The sequence below is a fragment of the Callorhinus ursinus genome, unplaced genomic scaffold, assembly GCF_003265705.2.
Source record: "Callorhinus ursinus isolate GAN/ISIS: 27379988/994484 unplaced genomic scaffold, GSC_fseal_2.0 scaffold34, whole genome shotgun sequence".
NCBI classification, from domain to species: domain Eukaryota; kingdom Metazoa; phylum Chordata; class Mammalia; order Carnivora; family Otariidae; genus Callorhinus; species Callorhinus ursinus.
Window position 1 is genome coordinate 9,310,674 of NW_027397096.1, and position 13,274 is coordinate 9,323,947.

Consider the following 13,274-nt stretch of genomic DNA (forward strand, 5'->3'; position numbering starts at 1 on the left):
GTCTACTTACTACTGATGGGGCCCCTGACTTTGTGAAATTATGTTAACTTGTAAATTTTTATCTAGCACAGATGTAAATGACTTTTGTCCAGTAGAAAAGATAATTACCAGGGGCACCTGGGTGGCTCACTTGGTTAAGTGTCGGACTCTTGATTTTGGCTCAGGTCATGATCTCAGGGTCGTGAGATTGAGTGCTGTGTTGGGCTCTGTACTGGGTGTGAAGTCTGCTTAAGATTTTCTCCCTCTGCCTCTGCCTCTACCTACCCTCTAAAAATGAAAAGAAAAAAAAAGAGAAAAGATAATCCCCAGTGTTACAATTTTATTTTCCTATAGGATATTAATCTGTTTTTCTCTGATTTAACATTTCAGGATGCCATCCCCAGCTAACTGTATAAATCTCTGTTCCTCAGATGATCTTTGACTCAGTTTTCCCTCATTGAATGGGTTAAGTACATTTTGACACATATTCAATCTATGTTTGAATGAGTTTGAATGTTTTTAGCTTTTAAAAAATTCTATTATGACATATCATTTGGAAAAAAAACCCCACAGAATCCAAATTTCAGCAGTTCCTATAGTTTCTTTTTCCTCTTAAAATTCAAGGAAAGTTACATCAGATACTCTTTATTAATGCATTGCTTTTATGACCAGAACAGAAAGAACAGTAGTTGTTACTTTTCGAAAAATAATTCAGGCCAAGAAAATCCCAGGAGGGAGTTGGGACAAACCAAGTGGAGGTGGGGTGAGTGGCCCCTGGTATTCCTTCTTCTCAAGCAAGCCTCCTCTTTCTCACATCTGCATTGTTAGGTTCTTCCTCAGGGACCTCATGCAATTCTGAACTTCCAAATCAAGGGGGTCAGCACAGACAAGCCTCTCCTTCTTGGTGAGGAAGCTGGGGAGCAAGGCGGAGAAAGATTACAAACTAAGGAGCGTTCAGCAAATGGGGATGGGGATCCCCATCCTCCCCGGCCCTGGGATTCCCCCACTTGGACCAGCCTGTTCTTTTCCTTCTCTGCTGCAGGGACTCAGGGCACCTCCTCTCTGAGACCCTGCCTCACTTAGCCTCTGAGACTGCCTAAGTGACTCCTGTGTGTTTCCTCAAGCAGCCTTTCTTCTCTCTCCATCTGTCCCCAGTGTCCCTCTTCACTGGGAACATCTCTTACCTGATGCCCTGCAGGATCCTAATGAGGACGCAAGCCTCCCGGGACCTGGCAGGATCCAGACTGGTGGGACTTTTCCTAGACACCCCTCCCCAGATACGACACTTACATGACACCTGGCCGGGAGCACCCACTGCTTGTTTCAAAAAAATCTTTCATGTTTGCACATCGAATTTTTCGTTTGTAGTCGGGGCAGCAGTCAGTGGGACGGTGAAAGCCTGCTGCAAGGGGAACGAGACATTTAAGGACTGGGTCTCTTTTTAAGGGAGACTAGATCCTTTCCCCCTTGCCTCCAAAGTCCTGGGTAGGGTGAGCAGGCACAGAATTCCAGAGGGACGTTCTCCTCTGCCTGCCCTTGCTTCGCTCTCCTCGGGGCTGAGCTCTATGTCGCAGGGCACCCAGGCAAGGCCACAACAGGGCCACGGCCGTTTCTGATAGAAGAGGGAGCGTCTCGTGCCAGCAGGAGGCATCAGTGAGCACCTCTGCCCCCAGGTGAGCCAACTCGAGAGACAGTTGGGTGGAATAGAAGTGCCCTCTAACGGTCCATCCTGATCTTCCTGGGGACATTCGCCACCTTCGGGACCCTCCCCACCTGTCCCGTACCCCCGCCCTATAAATGAGGTGTTTTGAAGCCATTGAACAGATCTGTGCAGCTGCTACTTTCAAGCATATGCTATGATATAACATATACCTTTACCTTCCATCTGTATTAAGGGTTCATGCTGAAGTTTCGCCACCATGGGTTCTATTTGGGAGAAACAGACAAGGAGGGGAGAGAAATCACTGAGGCAGCCTCGTCTTGCTGTCTCCACCGGTCTCATGCCTCAGCCCCATCCCCTGGTAGGGAGGTGCGGATGCTGGACCACTGGACACCAGTCTGGGTTCTAGGTCTGCCTCCAGGCCCCTTTTCTCGTCTCAGGGCCCTGGGATGTTTCAGGGACCTTTGAAACTGTCTGAGACGTGAAACCATCCGATTGACTTTGAAATACAAAAAGCAAACTGTAAATCCGATATGAATAAATCGGTTGAATGGGTACATATGTGATACATGCCACAATACTTTCTGTACATTTCTGGAATCCACAACGGCTCAGGAAACAGAAGAATGTTTCGTTAACTGATTTGGTGGCACAAGGTCACCCAAAGTGAAGTGAGGCTATTCACAATCATTATTTATCCCAGTAGTATGATTATTTGTGGTTGCTGCAGAAATACTGCCCTGTTTGATTGAAGTACACTTCACAGACTCTTCCAGTGACGTTAAGTAATGTCCAAGTATGTGTTACCTTTTTAAAAATGTCATTTATTTTCTTGAAAATGTAAAATATACACAATAAACACAACTGTAAGCACGTTTAAAAGCGTACGGTTCAGTGGGACGAAGCACATTCACCTATTGTGCAACCATCACCACAATCCATCCACAGAACGTTTTTCATCTTGCAAAACTGAAACTCTGTACCTGTTAAGCAATAACTCCCGTTTTCCCTTCCCCCAACCCCCAAGCCACCACCATTCTTCTTTCTGAATTCGGCTAGTTTAAGTGCCTCATAGCAGTGGAACCATGCGGAATTTGTCCTTTTGTTACTGGTTTATCTCACCTAACATAATGTCTTCAATGTTCATCCGTTTTGTAGCACGTGTCAGAATTTCCTTCCTTTCTGAGGCTGAATAATATATCGTATGTATATGCCCCATTTAAAAAAAACTCTATTCATTTGTTAATGGATACTTGGGTTGCTCTCACCTTTTGGCTATTATGAATAATGGTATGATTAGCATGGGTGTAAACACATCTCTTCATGTACCCGCTTTCAGTTCTTTTGGGTATATATCCAGAGTGGAACTGCTGGATCATATTGCATTACCTTTTTAAAAATGGAATACTTCCGCCTTCCAAAACACATCTAGCCCCAGAGTTTTGGATAAGGGATTGTGGACCTGCATTATGCTAATTAGGCAAAGACAACTGAACTTTTAGATCATTTCTTATAGAGTTACACATGAATTCTATTTAAGAAGGCGTGTGTGTATATTTGATATGCTTGCTGTGATGTGTGTGGGGCTTGCAAAATAAAATCTTAAGTGGCTTTGCCTTTCCACTGCAGCTTCCTAACCAGCTCCTACCCTCATTCCACCACTTAATAGCTATATGATCTTTTTTTTTCCTAAACTGAATATTTAATATACTTTGTAAGAACAGAAGAAATGCAACAAGGATTAGGATTTTATAATATACATTAGATATTTCTGTCAAAGGTATTCCATTTTTCAAAGGCGTTTCCCCGACTTCCCTGTCTTTTCTATTTTCCTCAGAGCAATAAGCAGGAATTACGACTCTCAGAAGTAGGCTGCTCCATTGTATTGGACAGTAATTACATCTTTAGGTTTCAAGTCCTCATCATCTCCCCAAACCCCTTTTCCTTTCACCGCACAGTCTCACCGCACTGCTTCACGGTAACATTGTACTCTGCTCAAATTCAAAGAGCCTGAACGAAAGCTAGAGGCCCGAGGATTTTTGAGTACTGGTTTAGTAGCAGTGTCTACTGGCACAAACCTTCTATTTATTCATAACTACGATAATAGAAATGGAAGCGACTTTAATGAAACAGGAACTCAGGAATGAGATCATTAAATATAACTAGACACATTTTAAATAGAAATACCATGTATTTCCTGATTAGTATCAGGTAACTAAGCTATCTATCCCCTATTCTGGTCTCAGAGAAAAAGGTCAGAGACAATTACAAGCAAGGTGCTTCATATTATCAGGTCCATTTTTAAAACAATGAGATCCTTTGGGACAATCACTTTAGTCTTTCTTTTTATCAGAGATTTCTGTTGGTCCTTTTGTTGGTAATCCATTTATGTCTGCGTCCTTACAGTCTACCTTGCCTTTGTTTTTGTTGTGGGATTCTCGAAGAGCTTTTCTAGGCCACATACGACTAACAAAGGGGGAAATCAGAGGATACATGCATGGCTCCAGGAATTTTTTGTAGATCCAGAGCAGAATCGGAATGACGATGCAAGGAAGGCACACCATCTGGGATGCACATCTGCTGGAGTTCCTGAACCGCAACCACGGGTCTGAGTGTCTAGCTATATGATCTTGAACAAGTTGTCCAGGTGTTCTCTCATTTGTAAAATGAGAATAATAATATAATATGCAAAACTATACAAGTTGCTGCTAGTCTACCCCACAAGGTTGTTAGGAGGATCTAATGTATTGAGTCCATAAGACACTTAGAACAGTGCCTGCCTGCACGTAAGAAGTACTAGATATTTATTTGTTAAATAAATGGAATGGTTAGGTAGACTTGGGTGAGGCACTTTCCCGGCTTGTTACGTTTCCTCTCCAAAATGAGAGTTTTATACTAACATTGTAGAATTCTATGCTTCTTTCTGCAAATTTAGAATTTTACTATAGTTCTTTTGATTTAGCACATGACAGTCCTATGTCAGCTAAGAGAAGTCATCAAATAATTCTGGTCATGAAAAGGGAGAGAGTTATTTCCCCAAGGTGGGGGGCAGTCATTTGCATACAGTTTTCCCCAGGGCCCAAGGCCTGCAGAGAGAGAGAGAGGTCTACAGCCTATTGCTGCTGCTTTTTAAACAAGTGCTGAATTCACATCCCTGTCTGAGACAGGGAACAGCCTCAGTAGGACAAAGGTGTCCTTCTGCGTTTCCTCCCCAGCTCGCGAGTTACCGTGGACCTCGTCACCAGTGGGAAGGTTCACCGAACTCACCATGAAGGACGTGGACCCGGGATCCAAGGGCGGTAGCAAGAATGAGGAAGGGGAGGGCAGCCACGAAGAACTTCATCTTCCCAGTAGCAGGCAGAGCCGGTCTGAGGACTCCTGGCTTTCGGCTCTCTGACTCTGTGGGATCCCAGCTCTGCCCTCGTATTTATAAGAGAGGAGGATCAGGAAGTCCCAGGGCAGAGGTTCAGAGTGCTGTTCTTTGGCTATACGATAGACAGCATGCTATTTCTGAAAGAGGGAACAAGGCTGGGAATGCAACAGGAAGTAGATGGTAAAGGAGGCGTCATGCTTTCCCAACTGCCCAATGGATACAGGCAGAGAGGGAGACTATTTCATGAAGAACCCTTCCTCCAGGAGGTTAATTTCATCCCCTAGGTCAGAGTGTTTTCCTCAGGAGCTAAGCACCTTCCACTGCAGGAATAGCCTGTAAACCGTCGTGTGATTCCTCACACAGACTCCTGATCCTGACTCCTCCTCCTCGCTTTGTTTCTCACCCCACATCCAACCCATTAATAAATACGGTTGGCTCTACTTGCAAAAAGGTATCCAGAGTCTCATTATTCCTCAGCATCTCTCTGCTGGGAGTTTTTTTGAAGAGGCTTATGAATGTATCTCAGAATATTTTGCCAGGGGGAAGAGAGGGGAAGCATTTATCTTTGGCTTTTATCCCTGTGGAGCTTTTAAAATATCGCCACGGATTTTTTGACACTCCTGTCACCCAGTGGTGGAGTCTATGTTCTCTGCCCTAGAAGTGGAGAGGGGCTTATGGCTGGTTCAATCAATAGCATATGCCATGTGACCTTTGAGGCTAGGTTGTGAAAAGTCATGGACTTCAACGTCGGTCACTGGAACATTTACTCTTGGAGTCCTGAGCCACCAGCTGAGAAGACTGACTAGCTTGAGGCTGCTAGGCAGTGAGGAAGCCCAAACCACAGGCAATGTTCTGGTCAGTGGTCCCAAATGAGCCTAGCCCTCAGGTCATCCCAGCCTAGGTGCCAGACATGGGTGTAAGGAAGCCTCCAGATCTGCACTGGTCAACCTAGCAACTACTCTCCACATGTGGCTACTGAGCACTTCAAATGGGGCTAGTCCACATTGGGATGTTCTGAAAGTATAAACTTCACACAAGGTTTTAAAGATTTAATTACATGCCCGCTGCCACGTAAAATATCTGGATAATTTTTTACATTGGTTACATGTTGACATGAAAATAGTTTGGATATATTGTGTTAAAGAAAATATATTATTACAGTTCATTTCATCTGTTGCTTTTTGCTTTCTTAACATGGCAACTAAAAATTTTTTTAGATTATGTATGTGACTTGCGTGGTGTCTCTATTGGACAGCAGTGTTCTAGACTTGAGTCCCTCCTTGCTATTTGTGTCTTCCCAGCCGAGATCTCAGGCATCACGGAGCAGAGACAGTCCATCCCTGCTCTGCCTTGTCTGAATTTCTGACCTGTAGAATTTGTGACTAGAGCAAAATAGTTGTCGTTTTATACCATTAAACCTTGAGTGGTTTGTGGCACAGCAACAGATGATGGGGACAACACTTCATTGGCCAACAGTGGACCACAGAGGTTTCCTTGCGCTTCTTGTTTGCTCTTGCGTGTGTGTTATGTCCTTGCAGGGCCTCCACGCCTCAGGATCAGAGAAGAACCTGGTCAGGAAGCTAGAGTTCTCAAAGGCAGGCTGAGGCACAACACCTGCATGAAGCTTATGTAAATCTAGGAAAAGTGAGGGCTGAGCAGCGGCTGAAGTAAGCAGTGGGACAAAAGAACGTGAAGTAGTACAAGGTACAGTCTACCCCGTGCTTCCCTCCACTAGGTTTGTGGCTTTATTGTGTTGAATCCGTCACAAAGCCTCCTTCAAGGTGCTTGTATTTATTAATTCTTTCAGGTTCAGTGGAACCCACCCTGTGTACCCGTGCTAATGCATCTCCACTGCTTCCCTCTTCCCCAGGATTCCTGCAAAGCTGAATCCAGTCTAACCCAGCAGAGCCTTATGTTGCAGGGATGGGAACCATGGAGAAATCAGTAATCACCGGGAATCACGAAGAGAGGGGCTAATCCTACATCAGCCCCTTGGTTCCTCCGTATTCTAGGTGTTGGGGACATACCATCATCTATCAGCATTTGGTTCAGCGGATATACTGCATTCTGGAGAGTCTCAACCCTGAGTTTGTCGTCCCCTTAGCAAAATCATTAACACCCCACCATTCTCCTGGTCTGGCTGCTTCTGCGTGATTATGTCTATGCTATTGCCAGTGGATCTCCTATGCCCACTGACTCACATTACCAGCTATAAAATGGATCCCTTGGCCCAAGGCAATGTTGTATAAATACTATCTCAGGCATTCTGTAAATCTTCGAATGTTTGTGATGCAGGCAGGTTGGGTCTGAGGACCCAGTGGGCTTCCTGCAGGACCAGGAAGAGAGTCCTTGGCTTCGCACAAGAGAGAAATCAAATGCAAGCCAAGAGGAAGTGAGAGCAGAGTTTGTTGAACACAGAGAGAGAGCAGATACAGAGTGTCTTGGAGACTCAGGAAAGATGAGTGAGTTTCATTCATCTTGGTGTCCGGGGTTTTTATGGAGGTTAATGGGCCGGTGTATGTGTCCTCTCAGGCATTTGGGAACTAGTCAAAACAAGGAGGAGTGCTCAGGCTTTAGCTCATCATGCCCTGGAGCCTGGGGTCTTGGTGTCAAGGTGTCTGGAGTCTTGGAAAACACACATGATGATCTCTCCCAGTAACTCCTTAGATGTTATCTATCATGCTGGAAGACTCCAACGAAATCATTAACTCCTTGACCTTTACAAGGAGGACATATATTATCTGAACTATAGGCATGTGTAAAGGGCAGGGGTGTAGGTCCTAGCAAAAATAGGAGCAGGACGAGGGATCCCTTGTTTCCATGTCTCAGTTGTGCTGGCAAAGGCGCTACTGGTACAGAAAGAAAATCCGTATCTGGAGTCGGTGAGGGTTCTGCTAAGGTCGGATTGTTCTGTCTTGCAGGATGGCAGGGGTCCAAGATAATCAACCGACATGTTACCATATGGCTGTATTTTTTCCTGGAGGGTCGGTGCCATATGGAACCTTGACTTCTAGATGTCAGCAGGATGGTAGCTGCTGGTCATGGGGGATGGACACTCACTGTTGAAGCGCCTCTTGCTCTGTCTCTTCTCTACATGAGTAAAGTGTCGTTCCAACTGGTACTGCGTAAATAGTGTTTCTCATGGCAGCCCTGACACCTACAAACCATGCAGGAGGTTGACTTCCTGGAACTGCTGCTCCTGATGGTAGCCAGCGGGTATCACTTGCTGAACATATCCCAACTTTCAAAGCTCCAAGATTGGTACTACTTTTTAAGACGCAGGCAGGAGGGGACTGGGCCCTGGACCCCATGCTTTTGAGGATGCCTCATTCACAGACACACACAAAAGAAATTTGTCAGAGGACACAAAGATACCTCTGTCTCTTGGGAGGTGGTGCTCAGGGCTGGCCCAGCATGGCCTGCAACTCTCCACATCCGTTCTTATGACACACACACACACACTTCATGGCTCAAGGTAAAATGATTCTCCACTTCTCTTGCCCTACATCCTTGAAATGGGACACTCCCGAATCTAAAGGCTACAAAGGCTTGTGGGCGGTGTCACTGCGAGCAAGGACACAGACACTCCCTTGGACTGTGGGAAGATCTCAGCTGTAGGAGCTTAAGGTCAGAGGAAAGATAAACCAATTAGCTTGTCAAAATCTTTCCTTTCTGCAGAAACGCCACCATACGCTTGCATTCCTGGGTTGTTCCCACGTGGTGTCTAGGGTTCATTTTCTTGCATCTTTTTGTGTTCCATCTGACAGATAAATGGCCAGATGAGGGCTGTATATGTAATGGTTTCACACGGTTGCAATATTAAGCAATTCATTTATTTTTAAATTTTTTGTTAGCTCATTTATAATTTTAAATATTGGCATACCTGATGTGGGACCCTTCTTATGGATTCTTGCCTTGGGCCCTACAAATGTTAGGGGCAGTCCTGACCAGGACCCACAGGGACATGGTGGCTGGTGAGGTGACTGTGGACTACCCACCTTGCCCACGTCCTTACTGTAATTATCCGTGACTGGAAAGAATCTGTGTATGTCTCTTCCTTCCTTGTGTGTGATCTTAAACATCCTCACTGTTGCATATGGAAAACCTTTCTCTTCAAGTAATAGGGAGAAAAATGGATCCTACCAACTCGTTTTGTTTCTCCCGCTGTCTGTTTTTAAGTCTGAGCCCAAGCTCTCCTTAGAGAGATAAAAATTTAAACAATAATATCCCTTTAGTGAGTCTCATAGTTAAAGTCTATTCTGTGTTGTAGAATTGAAACTGCTCCATGGTCACAGATGGTTTGATGTCCCTGAGATAGATACCTTCTGACCATTTCCTATATGCCTTGGTGATATCAAGTCAAGTAAAGAGATTTCAGTTGGAGACCAAGCACTTCAACAAATTCTAGCTCAGAGATTAGGTCTTGGTTTAAATATTTGACTTATTCCTTCCTTTAGTAGATTATTTACAAAAGTGGCTGTAATAATTCCTCCCATGCAATATGCATGCACTTGGAGAGTCCCTTTCCATTCTGACTCTGGTCTCGGCTCTGTGACTCACCTTGATAAGTGGAGTGATAGAAAATGTGATGCAGAGACTTGGAAAGTACTGGCACATTGAGCCTTGTGTGCCATTTTACTGCTGAGAGTCTTTATACTGTTGCATGTACCAGCCCATGCTAGCCCTTTGAAGGTTGAAAGACGTCATGGACAGAAGGATCCCCCGATATCACAGCGATCCCAGCTGAGAGGTCATCCTAGACTGCTGAACCCCAGCTAGGTTGGCTCAGGCCAGGAGAATTATCCACTTAACCCATAGAGTTGTGAAATAAAAAATGCTTGCTTTTAAAAAATTTTTTCATTTTTGGGGCGCCCGGGTGGCTCAGTCGTTAAGCTCAGTCGTTAAGCGTCTGCCTTCGGCTCAGGTCATGATCCCAGGGTCCTGGGATCGAGCCCCGCATCGGGCTCCCTGCTCTGCGGGAAGCCTGCTTCTCCCTCTCCCACTCCCCCTGCTTGTGTTCCCTCTCTCGCTGTGTCTCTCTCTCTGTCAAATAAATAAATGAAATCTTAAAAATTTTTTTCATTTTTTATTAAGACTTTACTTTTTAAAAGTAGATTTAGGTTCATAGCAAAACTGAGGGGCGTATAGAGATTTCCCATATACCTTCTGCCCCCACACATGCATAGCCTCCTCCATTATCAACACCTGCCACCAAAATGGGATATTTGTTACAATTGATGAACCTACACTGACACATCATCATCACCCACAGACCATCGTTTACATTAGGGTTCACTCGTGGTACAGGACGTCCTATGGGTTTGGACAAATGTATAATCATGTATCCATGGTTCACTCTTGGTATAGTATGTTCTATAGGTTTGGACAAATGTATAATCATATGTATCCACCATTATGGTATCATACAGAGTATTTTCATTGCCCTAAAAATCCCCTGTGCTCTGCCTATTGACCCCCTCTGCCCCCAACCTCTGGCAACTACTGATCATTTTATTGTCTTTAGTATTGCCCTTTCCAGAATGTCATACAGTTGGAATCATGCAGTATGTAGCCTTTTCAAATTGGCTTCTTCACTTAGTCATATGCATTTAAGTTTCCTCCTTTTCTTTTTCGTGGCTTGATAGCTCTTTTTTTTTTTTTTTTTTTAGTGTTGAATATTTCACTGTCTCGATCTACCACAGCTTATTTATCAATTTACCTACTGAAGGACATCTTGGTTGCTTCCAAGTTTTGGCAATTATGAATAAAGCTGCTATAAACATTTGTGTGCAAGTTTTCGGGTGGACAAAAGTTTTCAACTCCTTAGGTAAATACCAAGGAGAGCAATCGCTGGATCACACAGTAAGGGTATGTGTAGTTTTGTAAGAAACTGCCAGACTGTCTTCTGGAGTGGCTGAACCATTTTGTATTCCCGCTGGCAAATGTATGAGAGTTTCTGTTGCTCCACATCCTTGCTGTGCTTGATGTCAGTGTTCTGGATTTTGGTCCAGTCTCATAGGTGTGTGATGGTGTCTCGTTGTTAATGCTTGTTTTAATCTACTCAATTTTAGGGTGATTTGTGATGGAGCAAAAGCTAATTGATAATTTCTCCTTAGGGCTGTAAAGACTGCCTCATCTTCTTCAGACATTTGCCGAAATCAAGAGTAACAGTCCCTCATTCAAAAGGTGGCTTGCTGTTGTTACTGAGGCTAAGATCACGTGACATAATAGTAACCGTGTGCAATTAATTTAGTGGCTTCTAGTACATTCGCAATACGTGTAGCTATTGCCTCTATCTAGTACCAGCACATTTTCATCACCCCAGAAGGAGTCCCTGTACCCACGAAGTAGTCACCTTGATTCTCCCCTCCTCCGACCCCTGGCAACCACTAGTCTGCGTTCCTTTCATGGATTTGCCTATTGTGAATGCTCCATATAAATGGAATCATACTGCATGTTACCTTTTGTGTTTGGATCCTTTCACTGAACATAACATTTTCAAGGTTCATCCATGTTGTAACAGGTATCAGTACTTCATTCCTTTCTATGGCTGAATAATACCCCATTGTATGGCTATACCACGTGGCGTTTATCCACTCATTAGCTGATGGACGTTTGGGTTGTTTGCAATTTGTAGATATTACGCACATGCTGCTATGAGCATTCATGTACAAGTTTTTGTGTGAACATACGTTCATATATCAGGGTAATGCTGGCTTCATCAGATAAGTTAGAAAGTACTACTTTCTCTTTTATTTTTTGGAAGAGTTTGTTATATTCATCCTTCCTTAAATATTTGGTACGTTTCATCGGTGAAGCTATCTGGCACAGAGCTTTGTTTTCTTTGTTGGGAGCTTTAGGTTTATTGCTTTTAATTATACTAGTACTTGTTAAGAAGGACTAGTGTAAGCATTAGTAAAGATGCTTTTATTCTAGTTGGGATAGAAATGGAGAGGACTGGAAGGTCCCTGCCATCCCGAGCTGTGGGGCCCTGGTGGCCCATGAGGATTTCAGAGGAAGAAGAGAGTGATCTTTTTGAATTAGGACAATGAGAAAAAGTCACGAAAGAGATAGCATTTGAAGGGGGTCTCAAAAATTTGGACCAAGACTCCATACCATTTTAAAATGCAGAGAAAGGAGGAGGAACATTCTAGTTAGAGGTAACTGCAAATAGTGTTAATAACCAGTAGGTGCAAGACATGAGCCACTTACTGTTTTAACTGTTTTGCAGATATTTTATCATTCTCTCCTCCCTACACCAGGGTACAGACGCACAGAGCAGCGAAGTAATTTGTGCACACAGCTAGAAAGAGGCAAAGCTGGAATACAAATCCAGGTCTTCTGATACTAGAGCTCACCCTTTAGACAAAGGCATGGAAATGATAACATTTGGGGCATGTTTTGGGCATGTCCATACTACATGTGTAATGTATAAGTGAGCACAGACATTTACCATGGTAACAAATACTTTAAGACAATTCCTTAAAGTAAATCCATACTTTAAGACCAAGGGTTTTTGTTTTTTGTTTTTTTTTTTTAATAAAAAGCAAAGTAGGGGGTCACCTACTTTGATGTCAGTGTTCTGGATTTTGGTCCAGTCTCATAGGTGTGTGATGGTGTCTCGTTGTTAATGCTTGTTTTAATCTACTCAATTTTAGGGTGATTTGTGATGGAGCAAAAGCTAATTGATAATTTCTCCTTAGGTGGCTCAGTCAGTTCAGCATCTGCCTTCAGCAAAGGGTCCTGGGATGGAGCCCCACATTGTCCTCCCTGCTTAGCCAGGAGCCTGCTTCTCCCTCTGCCTCTGCCGTTCTCCCTGTTTGTGCTCTCTCACTCTCTCTCAAATAAATAAATAATAAATAAAATCTTTAAAAAAAGCAAAGTAAGGGGCTTCACATATATTTATTTTTTCCCACACCTTTCTTTCTTCTGCAAACAATGCCCCCCTTCTCTGAGGGAACTTCTCTGCCCATGCAGCTACGAGGTTCTCTGCGCTCAGTACACCCTTTGTTGCAGGTGTGGACCCACCCTCGCAAGCCTGGCAGGCGGGTCCTTCCCCAGTAGTTCTCTGCTTGTAAGGAAGGGGAGAGGCAGCCCCATCCTGCTGCACCTGCGGAAGAGCTGGGGAGTCCTTTGCCCTGGGGCCAGTTTTCCCTGAGCCACGCCCCCGGCATTTGTTCTTTTTAAGTACCTAAACCAAGAAACTATTTTTATTTTCCCATAGGACATTTTAAGTGGGCTCTCTATCACGTGGGACTAAAA

General features: G+C 44.1%; 1 protein-coding gene and 1 pseudogene across 4 annotated transcripts; both read right to left on the reverse strand.

Annotated features, from left to right (window-relative positions):
• Positions 1-608: 608 nt before the first annotated feature.
• On the reverse strand, positions 609-5,141 carry LOC112808272 (C-C motif chemokine 15-like). Of its 4 annotated transcripts, none has more exons than XM_025851305.2 (4): positions 4,907-5,141; positions 1,852-1,905; positions 1,270-1,378; positions 609-892 (listed from the first exon to the last, which is right to left on the reverse strand). In XM_025851305.2, the coding sequence occupies exons 1-4, from the start codon at positions 4,980-4,982 to the stop codon at positions 790-792; spliced, it is 342 nt and encodes a 113-aa protein (XP_025707090.1). In that variant the 5' UTR covers positions 4,983-5,141; the 3' UTR covers positions 609-789. The 4 variants fall into 4 exon arrangements, with proteins under 4 accessions (XP_025707090.1, XP_025707089.1, XP_025707092.1 ...); XM_025851304.2 differs by having other exon boundaries at positions 1,270-1,381; XM_025851307.2 differs by having other exon boundaries at positions 1,858-1,905; positions 4,907-5,140.
• On the reverse strand, positions 3,319-4,900 carry LOC112808274 (UPF0729 protein C18orf32 homolog pseudogene; annotated as a pseudogene).
• Positions 5,142-13,274: the final 8,133 nt, after the last annotated feature.